We start from the raw sequence: 24,859 nt of genomic DNA, 5'->3' as shown, positions 1-24,859 counted from the left end.
TCTATTTGCAATCACACCCACCAAATACCTCATACGGATTTATAACTCAAATAGCATGCCATCATACTTATAATGCTAACAATTCGTACAATATCACAAACTGCATTAGCATATACTCAACACAATATATATATAATATGCTAAACAATCAACAACAACAACACAATATGGTTAACCATAAACGCTATGGTGCTACCGGCTCGTGGTTCACACCATACGTAATGCTATAACGCTACCGGCTCCTTGGTTCACACCACTATGCATTTGATTCATACTCCTTTATAGTGCTACCGGCTCGTGGTTCACACTTTGGCGCTACCGGCTCATGGTTCACGCCTCATTTTATAGTGCTACCGGCTCGTGGTTCACACTTCACTTTATAGTGCTACCGGCTCGTGGTTCACGCTTGATTTTATAGTGCTATCGGCTCGTGGTTCACACTTGATGCTACCGGCTCGTGGTTCACATCATGACACTCGTCACATACATGCTATGGTACTACCGGCTCATTGGTTCATACCATAACATTCACAAATAAATACGCCATATACATATACGCATAATTATTCCACTCACCTTAACGCCAAGGTGATGATTATAATCCGCAAGCTTCAAGCGAAGTACCTAATACATTAAGTACCCACATCAACATACAAACTAGTGGAACTAACCACCAACACTTAACTCTTGAGCATTTAATGACCCAAATGCATTTAATGACCCATTTACACCAAAACCGCCCATTATTGGCCAAGACTCATCATAAATCACTAAAAGCTAGTGATTAAGGTCTACTAACACCAACTAACACAAACTTAGGGGATTTCATACCCATCTTACCCAACTAGGTCAACCGTTACCCATTTGACCCATTTTAACACCAAGACTTATATTTTGGTCAAACTTGCACACATTAACAAACTTTCATCATTACACAAGTGTATTAGTGACTTAACAACGCCAATAACACTTACAAACCTCAATTTACATGACCGAACCCTAGATTATTACCGTTAGGGTTTCATTACACCAATTTAACCCAAATTCACCCATTTAACCCCCAAATGGGTCTTATAAGTCCCAAATGAACACACCCTAGCTATAAATCAATTAAAACTCAAAACACAGAGTTAAGACTTACCAACACTATCACAACGTAGCTAGAGACGTAGGGAACAACTTTAAAACTTGAGACTTGACCCGATTCACTCTTCTTCTTCTCCAAGTCTCCAATTCTCTCTCTAGAACCTCTCCCTCTCTCTCTAGGTTTTGATGGAAGTGGATGAGAAGAAAATGGAAGAAATGAGGTTTGGATAAGGTTGGGATCAGATTTGAGGCTCCAAAACCCGTCCACATGTGAAATACCAATTCTGCCCTTCATTTAACTCATTAAAAGGCTGAAAAGCATCAGATCGTGCCTATCTCCGCGTCGCGGAGTAAGCCCTCCCCGCCGTAGCTTAAAGGGTGATTTTAGTTCACATTTCCAAGATTTTTGACCCTCAAAATAGGCAAAATCCACGCCGTGGAGATTCTGGTCGCGCCGCGGAGTTAGCCTATTTCATCCGAACTTCAACAACTTGTTTTGGCCATAACTTTTTGACCGTAACTCCGTTTTCGATTAATCAAATATCGTTGGAAATGTAATAAGATTTCCTTTCTAATGGTATAGTTTTTGAAACATCAACTCAAACTTTATTTGGGGTCAAAAAGGTACGTACACACCTTGTAACTCAAACAACGTCCAGTTTTCTTCGACATTCGAACAAGCACCACGTACATGCTTGGTACCCTTCATACACGCATCGTACAATCATCTTTATACAATTATACAACCAAGTATGAACATTCTAAAGATCAATTACGTACCTCAGACATGTATGATGAAAATCGGATGTTACAAAATACTTTCTTGCTCGTCTCACAATACTACCCATTGCATACAAGATATCCATTATCTCGATCTCATCCTCATCAATTTGATCATAATCTTCATTCTCAAGATGACCGTTAATTATCTGCCCACTAATCATATCGTTGTAGGAGTTGACAACAATTACCGCCAGTGCCATATCCTCCTGAATCAATTCTAGATGTTTCTTTTTGATATTCTCTGTCTTAAGCACTGATATCTGAATCTGTTGTATAGGAGAGGAATCAAATGTTTTAGCAGATGAGTTCAGTGCTTGTGTTTTAGCTTGAAAGTACCCAGACTCTGACTACGATGCCGAGGTCTGTGAAGCATTGGTTGAAATGTAAACTGTTTGTAATGGAGCATGTACTTCTGAGGATGACCCAACAGTGGAAGAAGCAGCTACAGTACCAAGTCTTTTTCTCTTGGCTTCAACTTGAACATCCTTTTCCATAAGCTTGGAGGTAAAGGTTGTCAATGTCAACGTTCGACCTGATGCAATGTACCTGTTTTGAATCTGTTCAATCTCAGTATCCCATCTTTCAGAAAGACCATCTTTCAAAACCCTGATAGCCTTAGTATTTGACACCTCAATTCCATAATCTGTCATCTCAGAGATAAGAAGACGATATCTAGACAAAGTCTGTGCAAGAGTCTCGAAAGGAAGAGCAGCAAACACTCTCCATTCATCTTTCAAAACCTTACCCTTAGTTGCACGGTAAGTTGCAGTACCCTCTGTGGCTGACTTAAGGGCAAGCCAAAGTGTATATGATGTCTTGTTCCTATTCTTAAACTGTTAAAAAATGTCCTTTGACAATGCTTGAGTAAGCTGAGCATAACACTTACACTCCAAGTTATACTTTTTGTGAAGACCCGTCCCAATCCATCCGGACGAAGTCCATATTGATTATAAACGATTCACAACAGTTGGTTACATCGTGAGGTACTTGACCTCTATATGATACATCTTACAAACATTGCATTCGATTTTAAAAGACAATCTTTCTTTACAACGAAAGTTGACGACATGCATACCATTTCATAATATAACCAACTATAATTGACTTAATAATAATCTTGATGAACTCGACGACTCGAATGCAACGTCTTTTGAAATATGCCATGAATGGCTCCAAGTAATGTACTTAAAATGAGCAAATGCACAGCGGAAGATTTATTGCATACCTGAGAATAAACATGCTTTCAAGTGTCAACCAAAAGGTTGGTGAGTTCATTAGTTTAACATAAATAATCATTTCATAATTTTAATAGACCACAAGATTTCATATTTCCATTTCTCATAAACATACGTCCCATGCATAGAGACAAAAATATCATTCATATGGATTGAACACCTGGTAACCGACATTCACAATATGCATATAAGAATATCCCCATCATTCCGGGATCCTCCTTCGGACATGATATAAATTTCAAAGTACTAAAGCATCCGGTACTTTGGATGGAGCTTGTTGGGCCCGATAGATCTATCTTTAGAGTTCGCGTCAATTAAGGTGTCTGTTCCCTAATTCTTAGATTGCCAGACTATAAAGGGGCATATTCGGTTTAATAATCCAACCCTAGAATGTAGTTTCGATCACTTGAGTCTATTTCGTAAAACATTTATAAAAGCAGCGCATGTATTCTCAGTCCCAAAAATATATATTGCAAAAGCACTTAAAAAGGGATTAATGAAACTCACACATATAAATATTGTAAAACAGTTAATAAAGCATTTGCATGTATTCTCAGCCCAAAAATGTAAAGAGCAAAAAGGGCAAATGAAACTCACACATATAAATATTGTAAAACAGTTAATAAAGCATTTGCATGTATTCTCAGCCCAAAAATGTAAAGAGTAAAAAGGGCAAATGAAACTCACCTAATGTATTTTGTAGTAAAAATACATATGACGACATTGAACAAGTATAGGGTTGGCCTCAGATTCACGAACCTATATCATTTATATATTTATTAACACATATAATTGTAATCGAACAATTTTATATACATATAAATTTATTAGTTATATCATTTGTGTATTAATATTTTATATATTTAAAAATAAAAAATATTAATTTTGTTATGTTATATGTATTTAATACATTTTTGTATACATATATATATATAACGTTTGTTTGTTAAAATTATATTAATACTAAAATACTATTAGAAATGATAAAAATAATAATAATGATAATATAGTTAAAAATGATATTTTTAATATTAATGATAAATTGATAACTTTAATAAGAATGATACTTTTAAATATAAATGTTAATTTTAATAATAATGAACACTAATAATAATAATGAAAATAATGATTTTACTAATAATGATAATGATACAATTGTTCCTATTAATAATAGCTATAATGATAATAATAGTAAATAATAATAATACTATTAATAATTATAATTCTAATACCTAATGATAATAATAATAATAATAAAAATCCTAATATTCCTAACATTTAATAATAATAATGATAATAATAATAATAATAATAATAATAATAATAATAATAAAGAAAAAGGAAACTACCTCACAAGGGTTATAAAAATAAGTTGCCCATGCCCAGGCTCGAACCTGTGACCTCTCGCTCAACACCCACACCCTTAATCCACTTTTCCGTCCCATTTTATGTGGTAAATACTCAAACACAATTTATTTAACCCGAGATTCGAATTCTATGTCACCATCGGCCCAACTGCACTAATCATCCACGGCCCAATCTGAATTGAAGTCTCGGTCCACAGCAATTAAGGACAGCCCACTAATTAAACCTTGGCCCAACCAGAATCTCACCAATATGTCGATTGAAATAAAAAGAATTCCCAATAGAAATTGAAGCGGCTGAAAATATTTAAGTGGGGTTCTTCCAGGAAAAAATCAAACGTGTTCATCATGCTAAACATCATCATCCAGTCACGTACCTCATCATGTATACCCGTTATTTTCTTTACGCGTTCAACATATATATATATACGATGTCTATCTATCAGTGCAATATGTTAACACCCTACGTGGCCCTTTTATACTTCTAACCCCTTTATCTGTCCCCATCTCAAATAATTAACAACCAACAATTTGCGGTATCCACTCATCATAACTATATTCATACGGTTTATTTTTAATCAACATCTTATTTTAATCAACAAGTGGAGTGGCAAGTGGAGAGCTTTAAATAAAAAAAGATATCGATGATGAGGATATACCTAAACGAACGTGATCAACCACAACTCATTCTATGAAATTGAGTTTAACATTTGTATTCTATTATTTTATGTATTAGTGGGTAGTGAGCCTCCACAATCATTTGGTTTCTAGTCACAAGTGGTACTTTAATCAAATTCTATCTTTTAAAAAAAATGGGTTGTGATATGCGACTTTTGGCTCAAAAGGTTTACAGCTGTACTTATACATTAATGATTAAAGGGAGTGAAGTGGTTACACAAGTATCCTATTCGCTTATTAATAACGATCGTAGTAGACAAAAAAAAACAGCTGCGATAATAATTTTACGACTACAATGATCATAAATCATGTAGTTTGGAGAAGAAGGGAAATAAGTTTATCAGAGAGTTGCAACAATTACCGGTTTACGGCTGAAAACGTCCAACAATTTAACTGCAACAGTGGTCCATTTGAAACAGAAATCAAAGGGAAAGAAAGAAAGAAAAGAAAGGAAGAAAGAAAGGTGGTGGATTCGTTACCGTTTGAATAAAGTACAAGTGTAGTAGCAACAATGAAGGAAGTCGAGTACAAGGTTGCAGGTCCACGTGGTTCAAGTGACCGATGGAGAGGAAATGGTTATGGAGGTCGATTATGAACCAAAGAAGAAAAAATATCACGATAGCAATGACAGAAGTATATATTATTATTGTTATTTTTATGTAACGTATTCCTCAACTCGTTAATATTGATGATGTGTTCTTGGGTGGATCGAATTTTAAAGAGAATAGTACATTAAAAGTGAAGGTAGCAATAGCCGTTAACTTATGGTGTTGAGTTGTGGCGTTCTAGAGTTTGAAGATGGTAATTGTGGTTGTTATTGAAGTAAAACAGAAAATAAATAAGACGAGGATAATGGTGGTGGTGGATTTTAATTGATAAAGGAAATGAAAAAAAAATACTGAATGAGGTAATCAATATTACCTAACCATTCTATTATTGGATGCAGATGGATAATCGTCATTCAATACAGAGACATGAAGAAGAGGTTAAAAAAATTAAAGGTTGAAATAGATGTATAACTGATTTAGCTGGCATTCAGATTCGTTTTGTCATCAAACATAATTAGAGATTGTGTAGTACCAATTATCAACAGGTTGAAAGCAACTTGAAATCTATTCTGATTCCAAATCAGATTTTACGGTTCCTGTTTATAAATTATATTCATATTCAATATTTTTATTTGATATTAATCCAAAGTATTTATATACATATAATTAACCTTATATATAATTGCATAGATATATAACTGTATTTGTATCTATATATATCTGATTTTTATGTACCCTTATCAGCATTTATCTTTTATATTTAATTCCTATTAACAATTGATAAATATTTATAGTAAAAATAAAATTTAAAATAATATATTAGTAGTAACAATAATATTATTATCATTATGGATAATGGTAATAATAGCTATAGTAATAATAATTAATAATACTAATTATAATACTAATAATAACGATATAACAATTATACATATCAAATATCATATATACATATTTATTTACAAACAATTGTTCATGAATCGTCGGGATTGGTCAAGGTTAAATGATTTCTTGAAACAGTTCAAAACTTTTGAGACTCGGTTTAATAGACTTTGCTTATCGTGTCAGAATCATATAAGAATTAAGTTTAAATTTAGTCGGAAATTCCCGGGTCATCACAGTACCTACCCGTTAAAGAAATTTCGTCCCGAAATTTGAGTGAGGTGGTCATGGCTAAGAATAAAAATATTTTCATGACCAATTTGAGTTGATAACTAGAGGTTTATCATTATTGAATAATAATGATAAAATAATTTGATTATTTTAAGAATACTAATGAAGCTATCGCAAAAGAGTGAATTGAAGAAAATAAGATTTTCCTTAGCTTTTGACGTAAATAGGGTTGAATTCCGGAATTCAAGGGATTTAAAGAAAATCTTCGAAATCTAAATAAGATACGATTCTTCGGTAAAAGAGGAAACTTGGATCTCTTTAATTAAATGCGATGATCTGCCTCGATTGCGCTATCAAGTAATTTCATTATAAATTAAGCTTCTTTCGTTCCATTATTCTCACCATTCCTATACTTTCCTTCTTAGTTCATACATCCAAAGATTGTGAAATGCTTAATTCGGTTCTAATCCCTAATATTTTTCCAATTATCATTTCTGTCATCCCTCTTTTCAATCTTCCACCAGAAAAATCTGGTTACCTCTACTATTACCTTGGGGGATACTATTCTTAATTCTACCGTATCTTTATATTGCTATTCGTATTGATATCTACGATTTGAAACCTCCGTGTTGTTATTGAACTTTATATTTTTTCTTGTATTTTGGAGTACCTGTTTCCGTCTTCTATAATCATTGTCATTCATAGTTAATGCTTTCTCTTATTTGCTGCGATTTATACCCCCTTTCTATTTCGGAGCTTCATGCTTTGGTTTTCTTTTCACAAATAACGGTCCAGAATTCATAGGTGTGGAGTTTCGAATGAGTTTAAAGTTCTAAACAAGAATGAATGTAATAGCACGATTTGATTTGTCAAATTTCTAGAATAACTGAGAATAGAACTATCAAGAATATATTTTCTTGATATGTTCAGAAGTTAATCAGAATGAAAGAGTTATGTAACATGGCACGTGGTGACGTTATAACCTATGAATCATCACGTTCCATTAAAACTCAGCATGTCTTACTGTAATATAATCACGTTGATCAAGTGTCATTATATTATACTAATTCATGCATCAGTTCCCCAACACTTCAAAAACATTCAGAATTTAGACTCGAAAGTTTACAGAATATAGAAATTAATAGTTTCTATATGATGTAACACTGATAGCATGAAGGGATTAATGATTTCGGCTAAGAATAGTTATAAAAATATCTCCAGAAATATGGAGGATATTTATAATGAAAGATGCGATAATATCTCGGAATATCTAAGATCAGAGGATGATAGAAACCATTATCTGCAAGGGTTTAGAGTAAGGATCAAGATATTCACTAAAGACTTTAGCAGACATTGAATCATTTGGATTCTTTGAAGTCAAACTTATTCTTTGTGATTTGTCCACGGCTTTCTTCCTAGTTTCGCATAATCTGCTTTTCGGTACTAAATTTTCTGTTGAATGTTTCCAATATAATGATACACAGGAAGCACAAGGAGGTATATAATTTCGGACGAGAATATTTATGAAAATATCCTCAGAAATATCGAAGATATTGATGATGATATTTTGGAATTTCTAAGTTCGATGGTTGATGGAGAAAGATTTTCCGTAAGATTTTAACATGACTTTGGAGCAAGATATTCTCTAAAGGTTTCAACGGATCCAGAATTATCTGAATTCTTTGAATATAGGGTATGGTCCTTGTATTTGTCCCTGGTCTCCTTCAGGTTTAGCTCAATCCGTTTTTTAGTTCCAACTTTTCTGAGCTTTTCCAACATACTATTCTTTATCATTAACTTCCGATGATTAAGGTCGTTTACAGTTGTCTACAGTTTCTGCTGCTTCATTCAGGTTTTTTTTTTTTAAATTCGGAGTATTAATTCGTAGACTGGGTGCTTTCAGAATGGAAGGTCATAGTTTTCCGAGATAAATGTTATATGGATACATATAACTGTTGATGTAGATATGCTGTGAGTTTTCAAAGTACTGATTGCTGATTCCCTGTAATCGGTATGTCAGTTCTCGTTACAAGGTGCGGATGAGTATATGATAGGGTTTCAATGAATAAATATAATGATTTATCATAGAGATTTAAGTCAAGAAGTAACGAGGTTGCTGGTAAGTTTACTGCTATTGTGGTGGAATATAAACGGTTCCCCGGTAACGATGACGAAAGACAAACTTATATATCAAGGTTATAATAAGACCAATCTGGATGAAAAGTCGAAGTTGACTTGTTGAAGCTGTGACAAAATTGGCTATTTTGAAAGGGATTTCCAAGTTATTTTGGGTAATAATAACACTAAGAAGTTAGCATAGCTACGTTTTAAACGTTTACTCAGTTGCCGAGAGTTTCTCAGGTGCATGACTATATGCATCAACCTTTTCTTCCGTAAATGGAGTGCGGTTGGTTCATCCTCTCGATTGAGGTGTTTTCAAGAATTATGAAAAGTTTGAATGTAGATTGTAATCGACGAGATACAAATGAGGTTTAAGATGAAATCAAGTGGCAAACTTGAAGAATTGTTTAGTTTCATATGTTATAATCAATATTTTAATTCATTTTAATTGTCCAATATTATTAGTCCACAGTCGATAGTCCACAGTTGATAGTCCAATAATTCATATATAGTTTAATATATAATATTCGAATTAATTAATACGTGTCGTGACCCGTATACGTCTCAGACTCGATCACAACTCAAAGCATATATATTATTATAGAATCAACCTCAACCCTGTATAGAGAACTCGATCATTACTGCATATAAAGTGTCTATGGTGATTCCAAATAGTATATATAGATGTGTCGATATGATATGTCAAAACTTGTATACGTGTCCCGATATTTAAAGTGCGTAAAATAAATAACAGAAATTAAATGACGATAAATAAAGTGCGTAAAGTAAATAACAGAAATTAAATGACAATAAATAAAATTGCGAGAATATAAATTGCGATAAAATAAATTGCGATAATTAAATTGCGATAAATAAAATGTAATACGGAATTAACAGTTAGCTAGGAGTAGTTAGCTAGGATTTTGTTAGCGTGGTTTCTTAATAAAATTTAATATTGTTAATTAGTCTGTTTCTAATCAATTTTTATTGTGTCCATTATTTCTTCATTATGCCACTTGTTGGATTCTGATAGGTCAAAATCCAAATATGAAATTGAATTTGAATGAAAATAGTTATTCTTTGGTGAACGGATACGTATCTCAGTGGTTGTAAATAGGATAGTGAATAACTGTTGAATCAGATTCGAAGAATATACAGTGTAACTTATTAATGTGAAATTTAAATATTCCTCGGGTATTACCTACCCGTTAAAATATTTTCACCATTAACCGTTTGTACAAAAGAATTTTTATTTACAATCTTTATGAAAACATATATACATATATATTTTCTTCAGATGTAATCATGGATTTAATGAGTTAATATGATATTAAACTCATTTGATTTATGGTTAGAATTAGAATACATAATCTCTAAAACATTAGAGATTACATAATCACCATGAAGAACGAAGATAATTGATGTAGAACGATACGTAGAATGATGATTATGCTCGAGGTACAAAATGAGGTGTTGAGGCATGGATTGTTGATGGTACTGGTATTGGTGTTGGTGGTACTGTTGGTGCCGGTGATTTGCTGAAGCTGGTACATTTTGCACCATATTTTCTAGATTGATTACTCAAGCGCGAAGCTCGTTGACTTCTTCTATTACTCCGGGATGATTGTCGGTTGGAACAATCGAATGAATAAGGTTGGGAGATTTTGGGATATCATACAATCTTTGTGAGATATCCTGGAATTGAGGGTAAATATGGTGTTTTGGACTGGTTCGCTGATAAGTGCTTCAGGTTCATTGCCAAGAGATAAATTCAGTTGGTGAAAAGGATCGCGTTCTTCGCGTCTTCATTGATTAAGTCGACTACGAATCCATCAGATGAATTGGGGATGGATGATTGGTTGATTCATTCTGGTGTCGTTGCTTCCGGAGCTTAGATGACTATCCATTCTGAATAACCGTCGGGATAACTATTGGAATAGCTGTCGGAATCCGAGGGACTCGATCTAGTTGAGGGATTCATCTCGTACGATCAGATGAAGGATTTTCGATAAGAAATAGATTATAGGATGTAGATTAGGATTCTGCAATACATAATTTACATATACATATATAATACTAAAATCTCATAAGTTACGGAGGAATCTACGGAAGCTGTCAGACAAAGATAACAATAACAGATACGCTAAGATATGAATTAGCAGATACGCTAAGATATGAATTTTGTCTATACACTTTTCATGCAGTCAATGCAATAAGATGTGTCTAGACTAAGAATAATGAGCAGGTAATTTACTAAAGATGATAAGCAAATGATTTCCGACTAAAAATGATAAGCAAAACTTATGACATGCAGACACGGTCGAAGTCCAGACTCACTAATGCCTCCTAACGACTTATCAGTTAGACACACTAATGCAGACATGGTTCGCTAAGACCACCGCTCTGATACCAACTGTGAAGACCCGTCCTAATCCATCCGGACGAAGTCCATATCGATTATAAACGATTCACAACAGTTGGTTACATCGCGAGGTACTTGACCTCTATATGATACATCTTACAAACATTGCATTCGATTTTAAAAGACAATCTTTCTTTACAACAAAAGTTGACGACATGCATACCATTTCATAATATAACCAACTATAATTGACTTAATAATAATCTTGATGAACTCGACGACTCGAATGCAACGTCTTTTGAAATTTGCCATGAATGGCTCCAAGTAATGTCCTTAAAATGAGCAAATGCACAGCGAAAGATTTATTGCATACCTGAGAATAAACATGCTTTCAAGTGTCAACCAAAAGGTTGGTGAGTTCATTAGTTTAACATAAATAATCATTTCATAATTTTAATAGACCACAAGATTTCATATTTCCATTTCTCATAAACATACGTCCCATGCATAGAGACAAAAATATCATTCATATGGATTGAACACCTGGTAACTGACATTCACAATATGCATATAAGAATATCCCCATCATTCCGGGATCCTCCTTCGGACATGATATAAATTTCGAAGTACTAAAGCATCCGGTACTTTGGATGGAGCTTGTTGGGCCCGATAGATCTATCTTTAGAGTTCGCGTCAATTAGGGTGTCTGTTCCCTAATTCTTAGATTACCAGACTATAAAGGGGCATATTCGGTTTAATAATCCAACCATAGAATGTAGTTTCGATCACTTGTGTCTATTTCGTAAAACATTTATAAAAGCAGTGCATGTATTCTCAGTCCCAAAAATATATATTGCAAAAGCACTTAAAAAGGGATTAATGAAACTCACACATATAAATATTGTAAAACAGTTAATAAAGCATTTGCATGTATTCTCAGCCCAAAAATGTAAAGAGTAAAAAGGGCAAATGAAACTCACACATATAAATATTGTAAAACAGTTAATAAAGCATTTGTATGTATTCTCAGCCCAAAAATGTAAAGAGTAAAAAGGGCAAATGAAACTCACCTAATGTATTTTGTAGTAAAAATACATATGACGACATTGAACAAGTATAGGGTTGGCCTCGGATTCACGAACCTATATCATTTATATATTTATTAACACATATAATTGTAATCGAACAATTTTATATACATATAAATTTATTAGTTATATCATTTGTGTATTAATATTTTATATATTTAAAAATAAAAAATATTAATTTTGTTATGTTATATGTATTTAATACATTTTTGTATACATATATATATATATATATATATATATATATATATATATATATATATATATATATATATATAACGTTTGTTTGTTAAAATTATATTAATACTAAAATACTATTAGAAATGATAAAAATAATAATAATGATAATATAGTTAAAAATGATATTTTTAATATTAATGATAAATTGATAACTTTAATAAGAATGATACTTTTAAATATAAATGTTAATTCTAATAATAATGAACACTAATAATAATAATAATAATAATAATAATAATAATAATAATAATAATAATAATAATAATAATAATAATAATAATAATAATGAAAATAATGATTTTACTAATAATGATAATGATACAATTGTTCCTATTAATAATAGCTATAATGATAATAATAGTAAATAATAATAATAATAATAATAATTATAATTCTAATACCTAATGATAATAACAATAATAATAAAAATCCTAATATTCCTAACATTTAATAATAATAATGATAATAATAATAATAATAATAATAATAATAATAATAATAATAATAATAATAATAATAATAATAATAATAATAAAGAAAAAGGAAACTACCTCACAAGGGTTATAAAAATAAGTTGCCCACACCCAGGCTCGAACCTGTGACCTCTCGCTCAACACCCACACCCTTAATCCACTTTTCCGTCCCATTTTATGTGGTAAATACTCAAACACAATTTATTTAACCCGAGATTCGAATTCTATGTCACCATCGGCCCAACTGCACTAATCATCCACGGCCCAATCTGAATTGAAGTCTCGGTCCACAGCAATTAAGGACAGTCCACTAATTAAACCTTGGCCCAACCAGAATCTCACCAATATGTTGATTGAAATAAAAAGAATTCCCAATAGAAATTGAAGCGGCTGAAAATATTTAAGTGGGGTTCTTCCAGGAAAAAATCAAACGTGTTCATCATGCTAAACATCATCATCCAGTCACGTACCTCATCATGTATACCCGTTATTTTCTTTACGCGTTCAATATATATATATATACGCTGTCTATCTATCAGTGCAATATGTTAACACCCTACGTGGCCCTTTTATACTTCTAACCCCTTTATCCGTCCCCATCTCAAATAATTAACAACCAACAATTTGCTGTATCCACTCATCATAACTATATTCATACGGTTTATTTTTAATCAACATCTTATTTTAATCAACAAGTGGAGTGGCAAGTGGAGAGCTTTAAATAAAAAAAGATATCGATGATGAGGATATACCTAAACGAACGTGATCAACCACAACTCATTCTATGAAATTGAGTTTAACATTTGTATTCTATTATTTTATGTATTAGTGGGTAGTGAGCCTCCACAATCATTTGGTTTCTAGTCACAAGTGGTACTTTAATCAAGTTCTATCTTTAAAAAAAAAATGGGTTGTGATATGTGACTTTTGGCTCAAAAGGTTTACAGCTGTACTTATACATTAATGATTAAAGGGAGTGAAGTGGTTACACAAGTATCCTATTTGCTTATTAATAACGATCGTAGTAGACAAAAAAAAATAGCTGCGATAATAATTTTACGACTACAATGATCATAAATCATGTAGTTTGGAGAAGAAGGGAAATAAGTTTATCAGAGAGTTGCAGCAATTACCGGTTTACGGCTGAAAATGTCCAACAATTTAACTGCAACAGTGGTCCATTTGAAACAGAAATCAAAGGGAAAGAAAGAAAGAAAAGAAAGGAAGAAAGAAAGGTGGTGGATTCGTTACCGTTTGAATAAAGTACAAGTGTAGTAGCAACAGTGAAGGAAGTCGAGTACAAGGTTGCAGGTCCACGTGGTTCAAGTGACCGATGGAGAGGAAATGGTTATGGAGGTCGATTATGAACCAAAGAAGAAAAAATATCTCGATAGCAATGAGAGAAGTATATATTATTATTGTTATTTTTATGTAACGTATTCCTCAACTCGTTAATATTGATGATGTGTTCTTGGGTGGATCGAATCTTAAAGAGAATAGTACATTAAAAGTGAAGGTAGCAATAGCCGTTAACTTATGGTGTTGAGTTGTGGCGTTCTAGAGTTTGAAGATGGTAATTGTGGTTGTTATTGAAGTAAAACAGAAAATAAATAAGACGAGGATAATGGTGGTGGTGGATTTTAATTGATAAAGGAAATGAAAAAAAATACTGAATGAGGTAATCAATATTACCTAACCATTCTATTATTGGATGCAGATGGGTAATCGTCATTCAATACAGAGACATGAAGAAGAGGTTAAAAAAATTAAAGGTTGAAATAGATGTATAACTGATTTAGCTGGCATTCAGATTCGTTTTGTCATCAAACATAATTAGAAATTGTGTAGTACCAATTATCAACAGGTTGAAAGCAACTTGAAATCTATTCTGATTCCAAATCAGATTTTACGGTTCCTGTTTATAAATTATATTCATATTCAATATTTTTATTTGATATTAATCCAAAGTATTTATATACATATAATTAACCTTATATATAATTGCATAGATATATAATTGTATTTGTATCTATATATATCTGATTTTTATGTACCCTTATCAGCATTTATCTTTTATATTTAATTCCTATTAACAATTGATAAATATTTATAGTAAAAATAAAATTTAAAATACTATATTAGTAGTAACAATAATATTATTATCATTATGGATAATGGTAATAATAGTTATAGTAATAATAATTAATAATACTAATTATAATACTAATAATAACGATATAACAATTATACATATCAAATATCATATATACATATTTATTTACAAACAGTTGTTCGTGAATCGTCGGGATTGGTCAAGGTTAAATGATTTCTTGAAACAGTTCAAAACTTTTGAGACTCGGTTTAATAGACTTTGCTTATCGTGTCAGAATCATATAATAATTAAGTTTAAATTTAGTCGGAAATTCCCGGGTCATCACACTTTTCACGTTCAACTGGCTTAAACTATGAAGTTTCTTTAGGTTCACCATCAGCTCCTAATGGCCATACATACTCCGTCTCAATGAATTCCCACAACCTAGATTCTATACCATTCAAGTAAATCATAAATCGGGTTTCCAGTCCACGAAGTCTTTGAGGTTCTCAAGTTTTGAAACCTTATTCGAAGTTCCCGACTCACTCTCAGAAAGTAACATCTTTTGAAGTCCATGTGCTATCACGAGAGCACTGTATTCGTTAGCCACTTGTTCATTAGTGTCCGAAATTCTGATTAATTAAGTGTGATTAAAAGTAGATTAAGTTTCTGGATAAAAGACACACGGTCGATTGTCTAAGTCACACGGTCGATTGTGTAGGTCACACGGTCGAGTGTCTTAGTCACAAGGTTGAGTGTCTAAGTTACACGGTCGAATGTCTAACAAAAATTTGGCAGCACTTCGTTACAATGGTTCACTTTGGTATTACTACTCACACGGTCGAGTGTCTAAGGTCACTCGGTCGATTGTCTTACTCACACGGTCTAGTGTATGGACTTACACGGCCGATTGACTAGGTAAAACTCACACGTCTTAATGAAAACTCACAAGGTTGACTGGATGACTCACTCAGTCGATTGAAGGATTCACTCAGTCGAATGTCAAGACTCACACGACCGAGTGTGTTCTTGAATGTAGCAGGTCGTTTTTTAGGGTTTTCTAGAGGAAAATCGATTTTTAGATCGATTTTTGACGAGATCACCTAAACCAAAATGTAGGAAACTTTGCTAAACACACCGAAAACACGATTTGACACAAAACACTTGTACTATATCGTAAATACACAGATTAATTTGTAAAAACGAATAAAAACACCAAAAACCAAAAAACTTGACCCAACAACGATTTTGATAAGCGAAACCAGAGACTCCGGCTCTGATACCACATTGTAGACGTTGTTTGGACGGATCTTAGGTCGCTTATGATCGTTACTAGAGGCGGAATTCACTAGAAACAACTAAACCGAGATTCGGGTCGTATTGGGTTCGTATTGGTCAAACCTAGGGCTTAATCTAGATTAGAACGAAGCCTAAACGATTGATTTCGGTGGTAATCGGTGTTAGAGAACGAATGGTATGTATGACAGTCGATTAGGGTTATTGGAGTGCGTAACCTCACAATGGAGGCTTTAACCCGTATATATACTGCATGCCAGACACAGTCGGTCGACTGTGTGAGACAGTCGGTCGACTGAGTCACACAGTCGGTCGAGTGTGTGGACACACTCGGTCGACTGTGTATGCAGTTTAACTTATTGATTGTTTAATAAATTAAGCACGCACAATCACATATATAATCAATAGTCACAAAGTACGTTATTACATGACCAAATGTATTAAAACGATACGCTATCTATGGCTGGGGATTACATGCACCAACAAATACAATTATTATGGGTCGGAGGAAGTATATGCAACGCAAGAAGTAACATTATACAATATATATGTGACATATTTGACATATACTTTGAACCTCAAATTTTAGATAAAATGATCTAGGTGCAATTTTAGTATTCATGTACAAAACTATCTATGTTCACACTATTTTGTGTTAATGTATACGTCAATGTTACGTGAATAAACACTAAGGTGACGTTTATTTCACCTAATTTCATGAAATTCATTTGGAATTTCAAATTAAATCCATAATAGGTCTTAAGATACCTTTGTGATCCATTTTATACTTTTAATGGCCTTTTTCGTATTTTTGCGAAATATTTTAGCATGTAATAGACGATAATTTTATCATTTTACAAAGGGTGATGATATGTCCACAACTACTTTTTACACATACACAACCAAATATGCTTTACAGTGTTGTACAGTGCAACACTGTAAAGTGTTTTTGGTTGTGTATGTGTATAAAGTGGTTGTATATATGTCACTTCCCTTTTACAAATGACTGTAACTATAAATATTAGTCCTAGACATAAATTTGTTCTAAAATAATATCACACCTTGAACATAAAAAAACAGTGTACGGTAAATATCAAGGTTAACTCAATTTTATTGCAACATATGCAGACAAGCTTGTTGGGGGATGATAATGATTTGTCTAAAAAAAGACGTTCGTCGAGTGTTTTAATACATTACACGACACCTCATACACCACAACAAATTAAAACATACATACCTCAAAGCTCACTAGTCTTAAAAATGTGCATATAAATACATCCTTAATATAACACTTGCAACAATATCAACTTCTTATTCAGAGTCAGAAGCCTTTTGGGTCTCCATTCCCACCCTAACTTTAACATAACCCAAAGTTAGTGGTACAAAGTAAAATGGAACTTCTTAATGTTCATCACCCTTTGGTTTTTGTTTTTGGCATATTAGGTATGTAATGTATAATATAATATAATGTTCTAACTTAACATTCATAGTTTGATCATATCTTGATTTCATCATAACTATATTAACTTGTTTCTCTTGTTTTGTATCATGTTACAGGTAACGTTATCTCAACTGGGGTCTACTTCGCTCCAATGTAAGTCAAGAATTTTTGCAAAAAAAAAAAAAAAATGGTTAACAAATGTAAGTGTGTAACCGGTTAGAAATTGTGTGATTTTTTAAGATGATGTTGAAACTAATTGCAGGCCTACATTTATAGAAATATACAAGCGAAAATCGACAATGGGGTTCCAATCATTGCCATACGTGGTGTCACTCTTTAGCGCGTTGCTATGGTTATTTTACGCCTTGATCAATGGAAGTAACACATTTCTTTTAATCTCCATCAACACTTTTGGTACCATAATCGAGTCTATTTACATCATCATTTTTCTTGTATACGCTACTCCGGATGCTAAGGTATATATATATTTGTTAATTTATCATTTTTGTACTTCTTTATTCATTAGAACATTAATTTATATATTTACAAAGATAATGTTGCTTATGTGTAGAAGAAGACATTTACCGCTTTGACCATTGTTATGGTGTTCTTTTTCGCAATTTTTCTTGTAACATTGTTATGGGTCAATGAACACGTGCGAGTGCAAGTAGTTGGGTGGATTTGTGTTGTTGTTTCGGTATGTGTTTTTGCAGCGCCTCTTAGTATTGTGGTGAGTTAAAAATTGGTTAATTAAATCAAATTCTTCTACTTAATTATGAAACTAATTATAATTTCTGGTTTGAATTTGAATAGTTGCAAGTTGTTAGAACAAAAAGTGTCGAGTTCATGCCGTTGTCTTTATCGTGTTTCCTTACACTGAGTGCGATAATGTGGTTCGGTTATGGGATGTACATTGAAGATAGATGTGTGATGGTAATTAACACCTTTTTTTTTTTTTTTTTTGTTACAATATTGTTGCATTTTTTTTTTGGTAAAAGGTGTTGAATTTGTTTTATTTATAGGTGCCAAACATACTGGGATTTGTATTGGGAGTATGTCAAATGGGACTTTATGGATATTACAGAAAACCAAGCACTCAACAAGAGAAAAAACCATATGCTAAAGAACAACACATCATAAACATATCGATTTTATCGAACTCAGGAGTTCATCCGGTTGACTCGGGTCGAACTAGTGAAGCAGAAGATGAAACCAAAAGTTGTGATCACAATGATATGGTTGAAATGAAGGAGGAAAAAGATAAAGTTAAGGATGTAACGGATACGGGTGTAGTAGTTGTGATGTGTGAGGTTTAATTGATTTTACAGTAATTAGTTGCCAATTAAAATTGTTTAATTGGTTATTTTAATTTTTGACATATAAAATACTTGAGTCGTCACGTATATTATTCGACAAATAGTATAGTTTTTAGATTTAGTGGTCACTAGACAACTCTCTTTCTCTATTAAAAACAGAAATCCACCCAAAAAAGGTAACATTCTAACTGAAACTCCTCTGTTTTAGATTTAGTGACTGTTTTGATATTTACACTTCAAATTGTAATACTTAACTTTTACTTTTTCAATGAAGACGTTTATAATTTTGTCACTAGTTTAAATATCTAATACTAGCAACATAGGGAGTTTATGTTTTGTTTGAAGAAAACTAGACCCCGTTTGGCGCATGAAATCCAATGAGATTTCGGCGAAATTGGAATTGAATTTAGAAAGACGTCGTGTCTAAATTCAATTTCAGCTCCGCCAGAATTCCATTGAATCCCATGAGCCAAACGGGTCACTAGATAATTTGATTCCACAAATATCATTGATCGATATACTACAGTCAATGTTTTTGTTCCCATACACAAAATCCACCAATCAATTTATGCACAAACTAAAAATACCATAACTTTAAAACCCATATAAGTTCGTGTATATAGTGGTAGACATTGGCAAAAATCATGTCTTTAGATAATATATATATATATTACACAAGAATAAGGTAAGCCAAATTACAAAAAGGACTCCATTTAAATAAAACCACCTATAAAATTCACCAGATTCTATTTTTACGTTCGGTTTCATCTCCTTCGCTGCCATCCTTTTTCCGTCGGGAACTCTCATTCTTCTCATCACCAAAATATACAAATATTACTACAAAATGGTTTAAAGGACCAAACCATGTCTATGGCCCACACGTTTGCGGACCCGAAAACTGACGGCCAAAATAACAAGCGCAAAACAGTTGTACATAACTGTACTATCCATCAAATCCATTTTGAGCACTTTGTCTTCTTTTTTCGACCCACATTTTCGCTTCAGCAACAGCCCGTTCTCTTTCAAGATCTCTGTTTATCATCTTTGCAGTTTCTTTAGGAGAATCTTCCTTTTCTGATCCTTCCAAATCCCATCTGCTACGACCCGAGCCACCACCCTCTTCATGTCTCGAAGCTCTTCCGTTTCTTTTGGTTTTTGGTCTTTCTTTATTGACGACAACATGAGCAGGAGCTGTTGTAGGATCGTACCCTTGGTTTGCGAGATACGACAATGCAGTAACCACATCACCAATTAAAGGCCGAGCGGCAGCCTGTTCTTGAATACACATGGATGCCACCGCTAGAGCCTGGTACAACCCCCTCATTGGATAACGGCCTTCGAGCCTCGGGTCCACTAATGATGTGAATTTCCTTCTGTCATTAAACAATGGTCGCGCCTGCGTTCAAATGATAATTCACATTACTAAAAAAGGTTTAGAAAAAATTAATGCCACCCTCGTATCAAGACACGACAAGGTGTTGTTTTTTTTTAAGATGTTTTTGTCTGAATATCTGTAAACCACATCTGTAGAGAAGATCTGGTCTGAAGATCTATAAGATGAACATCAAAGACTGTTTGTTTTTGTGCTTGCAACAGTGAGAAACATATTTCTAAGTCTGCAGACTTTTAAACAAAAGAAGACATTTTTATCTTATGTCTTAGAAAAAACAAACAGTTTGCAGTAAAAACATCTACAGGCGCAAACATAAGACCTAATAGGGTCTGCACAATGAATTATTACCCATGTGACGAGGTTCTGCTGTCCATGAGGTTGAGTGCTGTCGATGGCTTTACGACCAGTAATAATCTCTAAAAAGACGACACCAAAGCTGTAGACATCAGACTTGACAGTTAATTGACCAGTCATGGCATACTCGGGAGCACAGTAACCATATGTACCCATAACCCTCGTCGAAACATGAGATTTATCTCCTGTAGGGCCCAGTTTCGCGAGCCCAAAATCAGATAACTTCGGCTCAAATCCTTCGTCTAACAATATGTTAGATGACTTAAAGTCCCTGTAGATTACAGGTGGGTTAGCCTTATCATGAAGGAACTCTAACCCTTTGGCTGCACCAGCCGCAATCTTCATTCTCGTGTTCCAATCTAACGCTTCTTTATCAGGTGGAAGATCTGTAAACAGTATAATATATTAATATGATGATGATTTTGATTTTGATTTAGATAATTGGATTAATTAATTACTTTTGAAAATGGATTAAAAGAAAAATGGTTTTACCATGAAGATGATCTTCTAATGATCCTAACGCCATAAATTCATAAACGAGAAGTCTTTGTTCACCATCAGCACAATAACCGATCAAATTCACTAGGTTTTGGTTATGTAAAAGACTGAGCATAAGAACTTCGACTAAAAATTCGCGATTACCTTGTAACCCATTTCTATCGAGTTGTTTAACCGCTACAACCTATCCAAAACGATCAAATAAAGTAACTATAAATAGTTTTTCAAGTATTACTATATTAAAGACAACAGATCAGATTTTAAAAAGGCTTTAAAACTAATCCAACAGTGTATCAAAGACTAAGGTGCCGCTTCTTATTCAGTCTGCATATCTTATTATGTCTTATGGCTGCGAGCCTGCATACATTTTTACTACAGAGTGTTTGTTTTTCTAAAGACATAAGATAAAATAATGTTTATTCTGTCTGCAACCTCGCAGGCTTAGAAATGTGCTTCTAAGTGCTGCAGACATGATTAAGTTATTTTGCAGACATAAAAACAAACAGTCTTCAATATTCAGCATACAGACCTTCAGGCCACATCTTCTTTACAGATGTGATCCGCAGATCTTCAGACATAAACATCTTAAAATACAAACAACACCCAACACTACAAAGAACCAAGTAAGATTATATGAATATTCACATTTGAATTCTGAATAATAATATTTTTAATTTAATAACAAATATGCATAAACAAGCCTAAAATGGTTTACCTGACCACTAGATTGAAGACGACCTCTATATACACAACCAAAGCCGCCTTCACCTAAAAAACAATCAGGCCTGAAATTATTAGTTGCAGCTGCAAGTTCACGAAACGTGAACGTTTGCGCAGCGATTTGACCATCCGGTAAATCCGTTGACCCTGATGACTCCCTCCTTAAACTAGCACTGTTTCTAGTCTTTACTCTATCAACTCCTGCAAAATTCAATTTAATTTCAATACAAAAAATAAAAATAAAAATAAACTATGAAACTAGCTGAAATTAGCAAGTCTCTTAAAAAGTTGTATGAAAATGAAAAAGATAACAGATTCAGATATCAATCATTACAATAAAAAAGTTTGTATCATCATTTGATGGGGCCTACCTCAAATTCATCCAATTACAACTGAAAATACAAATACAAATTAAAGAAACAAACTTGATTATAATCACAATTAAATTCTAATATAATAAAACTGATAAGTAAGATTAGATTAGATTAGATCAGATCAAACAAGTAGGGCTCTAATTATCATTACATATAGTAAATTAATCACTTCAATTCAATTTCAATTTCAATTGAGTAAAATAAATAAAAACAGTTTACCGGAAGATAATCTGGAAATATTGGAAGGAGCAGATGACGTATGAAATTGTTGTTTATGATGATGATGATGATGATGATGATGATGATCAGCCCTAACTTTTGAAGGATTTAATTTCTCTTCTTCTCTCGAATCAAAACATGGAAAACAACCCATTAATTTGATAATTTCCTCTTTTTTTACTCAAAAATTAAAATTCAACATTCAAAACAACAGCTCATAAGATGGATTAAAGGTTGTAGCTGCTGTAATTTTTAATCTATAACTGATAACTGATTGATTGATTAAGAAATTGGATGGGTTCAATTAAAACGGTTTAAAAATACATAGTTTTATATTTATACAGTACGGAGAGTATAAATTTAAATTTTGTATATAAATTCATATCTATCTATCTATATCTATCTATATTTTATTTAATTTTGTATGAAAAATGATAATGATAATAATAAGTGTGAATAGAGAGATTGGTAGCGTGTGTTTAGAAATAAAACAAACTCATCAAAATTACAAAGCCGGTTTTTTTTTTTTTTTTTTTTTTTTTTGACTTTGTTATGCGCGTATTCCTAGTTTACTTTTTTTTTTTCAAAGAAAAAAAAGTGTTTATACTGAATATGTTCACTCATATAAAGTGTTTATTACAAATATAAATTTCGCTCAAATTTGAGTATTTATATTTATATTTTTGATAATAATAATTAATAATAATAATAATAAATGTCTTTTAAATAATTTTAGAAAAATAAAATTACAATTTAAGAGAGATTAATATTCCTTTTATAAAAAGATTTCGTATTTTTTTTAATTAAATTAATATATAATTATGACATCATCATTATGAGAAATAAAGGTAATTAGCTTAATGATGAAATCATCATTTTAGAGCTTTATATATATTATAGATAAGAATAAAAAAGAAAAGTTTGTACGATTAGTCCCCGTGGTTACATCATATAATGTCGTTGATCTCTGTATTTTTTTTCAACGTGGTTGGTACCCGTAGTTTACAAAATGAATGTGGATGCTCTATGTTACTACGAACATCAAAAATATCCGTTAAATCATGGCATGTGCCGCGTTCATATTGTAAATCACAGGAACTACTAGATTTGTAATGACATCATATGATGTAAACTACTAGATTTGTAATGATGTCATTGAATGTACTCCCAAACCAAATAAAAGAGGTGAGAATCGAACTCTCTTTGTACAACATGATCTTATTTTCTCTTTATCAAACTATTTTTATTTTTGTTACTTTTTAAAAAAGTTGACAAACATGAATTTCATTTTCGTGTTTTAATGAAATTTGGCTTTTAGAAAAAAAAAAAATTAAAATGAATTTTTTAATCAAAAAATTGTGATAGTTTAGTTTCTGTGTATCTGTTAGATCTTGATATTTACTACTTATTCTTATCTTACATTAAAAGGGGTCTACTATTTTATATGTGTGGAATTCCTTTATTTGGATGTTTGTGTTTTGGCAAGGAAAGGTTATTGGGGATAGTCCATCAAACAAAGAAGCAAGACCATTGGATCGTCATTTTCAATATCTTTTTGCATCATATACTGTAAGAAATATCTTATGTAATTTATTTTCTCAACCTTTTAGAGTTCTTCATTAATGCATTAATAAAGGTTGGTCTCATTGAATTTTAGTTAGTTGAACCAAGAAATGTTCGTATCATATGAATCATATAATGAGCATATATGGAGTATAATGTGAGTATATCTACAGTTGTAAAAATAAAAATGATCTCATATTGTTTGAAATAATTTAAGAGCAATTATACATTTATTTAAATTTAAAAAGTTTAAATACACATTTATACAGAATGATGTGTACTAATTATATGGGAGATATGAGTATGAAAGAGAAAATTGAAATGAACATGGGTTATATATATATATATCCTCAGAGCTTATGAATTTACTGTTCATCAACATATTATATTAAGTAAATTGCATTTTCATCTTTTGCCACTCACTTAGACCATGAATATCGCTGGCGTTTTGGCAGCCAAACTCAACCAACACGCCACCCAAAATTGGGGTAGCGCGGCGTGT

The 24,859-nt window shown here is 32.5% G+C and overlaps 2 protein-coding genes across 2 annotated transcripts; one reads left to right on the top strand and one right to left on the bottom strand.

Annotated features, from left to right (window-relative positions):
* Positions 1-17,870: 17,870 nt before the first annotated feature.
* Positions 17,871-19,236, top strand: LOC139864686 (bidirectional sugar transporter N3-like). The gene is made up of 6 exons (XM_071853258.1): positions 17,871-17,922; positions 18,037-18,073; positions 18,183-18,396; positions 18,492-18,650; positions 18,734-18,853; positions 18,943-19,236. Exons 1-6 carry the CDS (start codon positions 17,871-17,873, stop codon positions 19,234-19,236), a joined length of 876 nt encoding a protein of 291 aa, XP_071709359.1.
* A 589-nt stretch (positions 19,237-19,825) lies between these two features.
* On the bottom strand, positions 19,826-23,191 carry LOC139862089 (serine/threonine-protein kinase PBS1-like). Its single transcript, XM_071850639.1, has 5 exons — positions 22,795-23,191; positions 22,197-22,402; positions 21,476-21,665; positions 20,978-21,369; positions 19,826-20,632 (listed from the first exon to the last, which is right to left on the bottom strand). The coding sequence occupies exons 1-5, from the start codon at positions 22,946-22,948 to the stop codon at positions 20,180-20,182; spliced, it is 1,395 nt and encodes a 464-aa protein (XP_071706740.1). The 5' UTR covers positions 22,949-23,191; the 3' UTR covers positions 19,826-20,179.
* Between the last annotated feature and the right edge of the window lie 1,668 nt (positions 23,192-24,859).

The sequence above is a fragment of the Rutidosis leptorrhynchoides genome, chromosome 8 (assembly GCF_046630445.1).
Source record: "Rutidosis leptorrhynchoides isolate AG116_Rl617_1_P2 chromosome 8, CSIRO_AGI_Rlap_v1, whole genome shotgun sequence".
Taxonomy (NCBI): domain Eukaryota; kingdom Viridiplantae; phylum Streptophyta; class Magnoliopsida; order Asterales; family Asteraceae; genus Rutidosis; species Rutidosis leptorrhynchoides.
Note: the sequence above shows the minus strand (reverse complement) of the source record. Positions and strands in the feature narration are given on the sequence as shown.

What these genes read in the sequence shown, in the direction of transcription:
- LOC139864686 (XM_071853258.1), top strand. Translation starts at nt 17,871, where the DNA reads ATGGAACTTCTTAATGTTCATCACCCTTTGGTTTTTGTTTTTGGCATA. An exon ending in ACGCTACTCCGGATGCTAAG is followed by an intron (nt 18,397 to 18,491) that starts GTATATATATAT and finishes GCTTATGTGTAG; the next exon opens with AAGAAGACATTTACCGCTTT. An exon ending in CAGCGCCTCTTAGTATTGTG is followed by an intron (nt 18,651 to 18,733) that starts GTGAGTTAAAAA and finishes GAATTTGAATAG; the next exon opens with TTGCAAGTTGTTAGAACAAA.
- LOC139862089 (XM_071850639.1), bottom strand. Translation starts at nt 22,948, where the DNA reads ATGGGTTGTTTTCCATGTTTTGATTCGAGAGAAGAAGAGAAATTAAAT. An exon ending in TATTTCCAGATTATCTTCCG is followed by an intron (nt 22,403 to 22,794) that starts GTAAACTGTTTT and finishes TGAATTTTGCAG; the next exon opens with GAGTTGATAGAGTAAAGACT. An exon ending in AGCAGAACCTCGTCACATGG is followed by an intron (nt 20,633 to 20,977) that starts GTAATAATTCAT and finishes ATTTGAACGCAG; the next exon opens with GCGCGACCATTGTTTAATGA.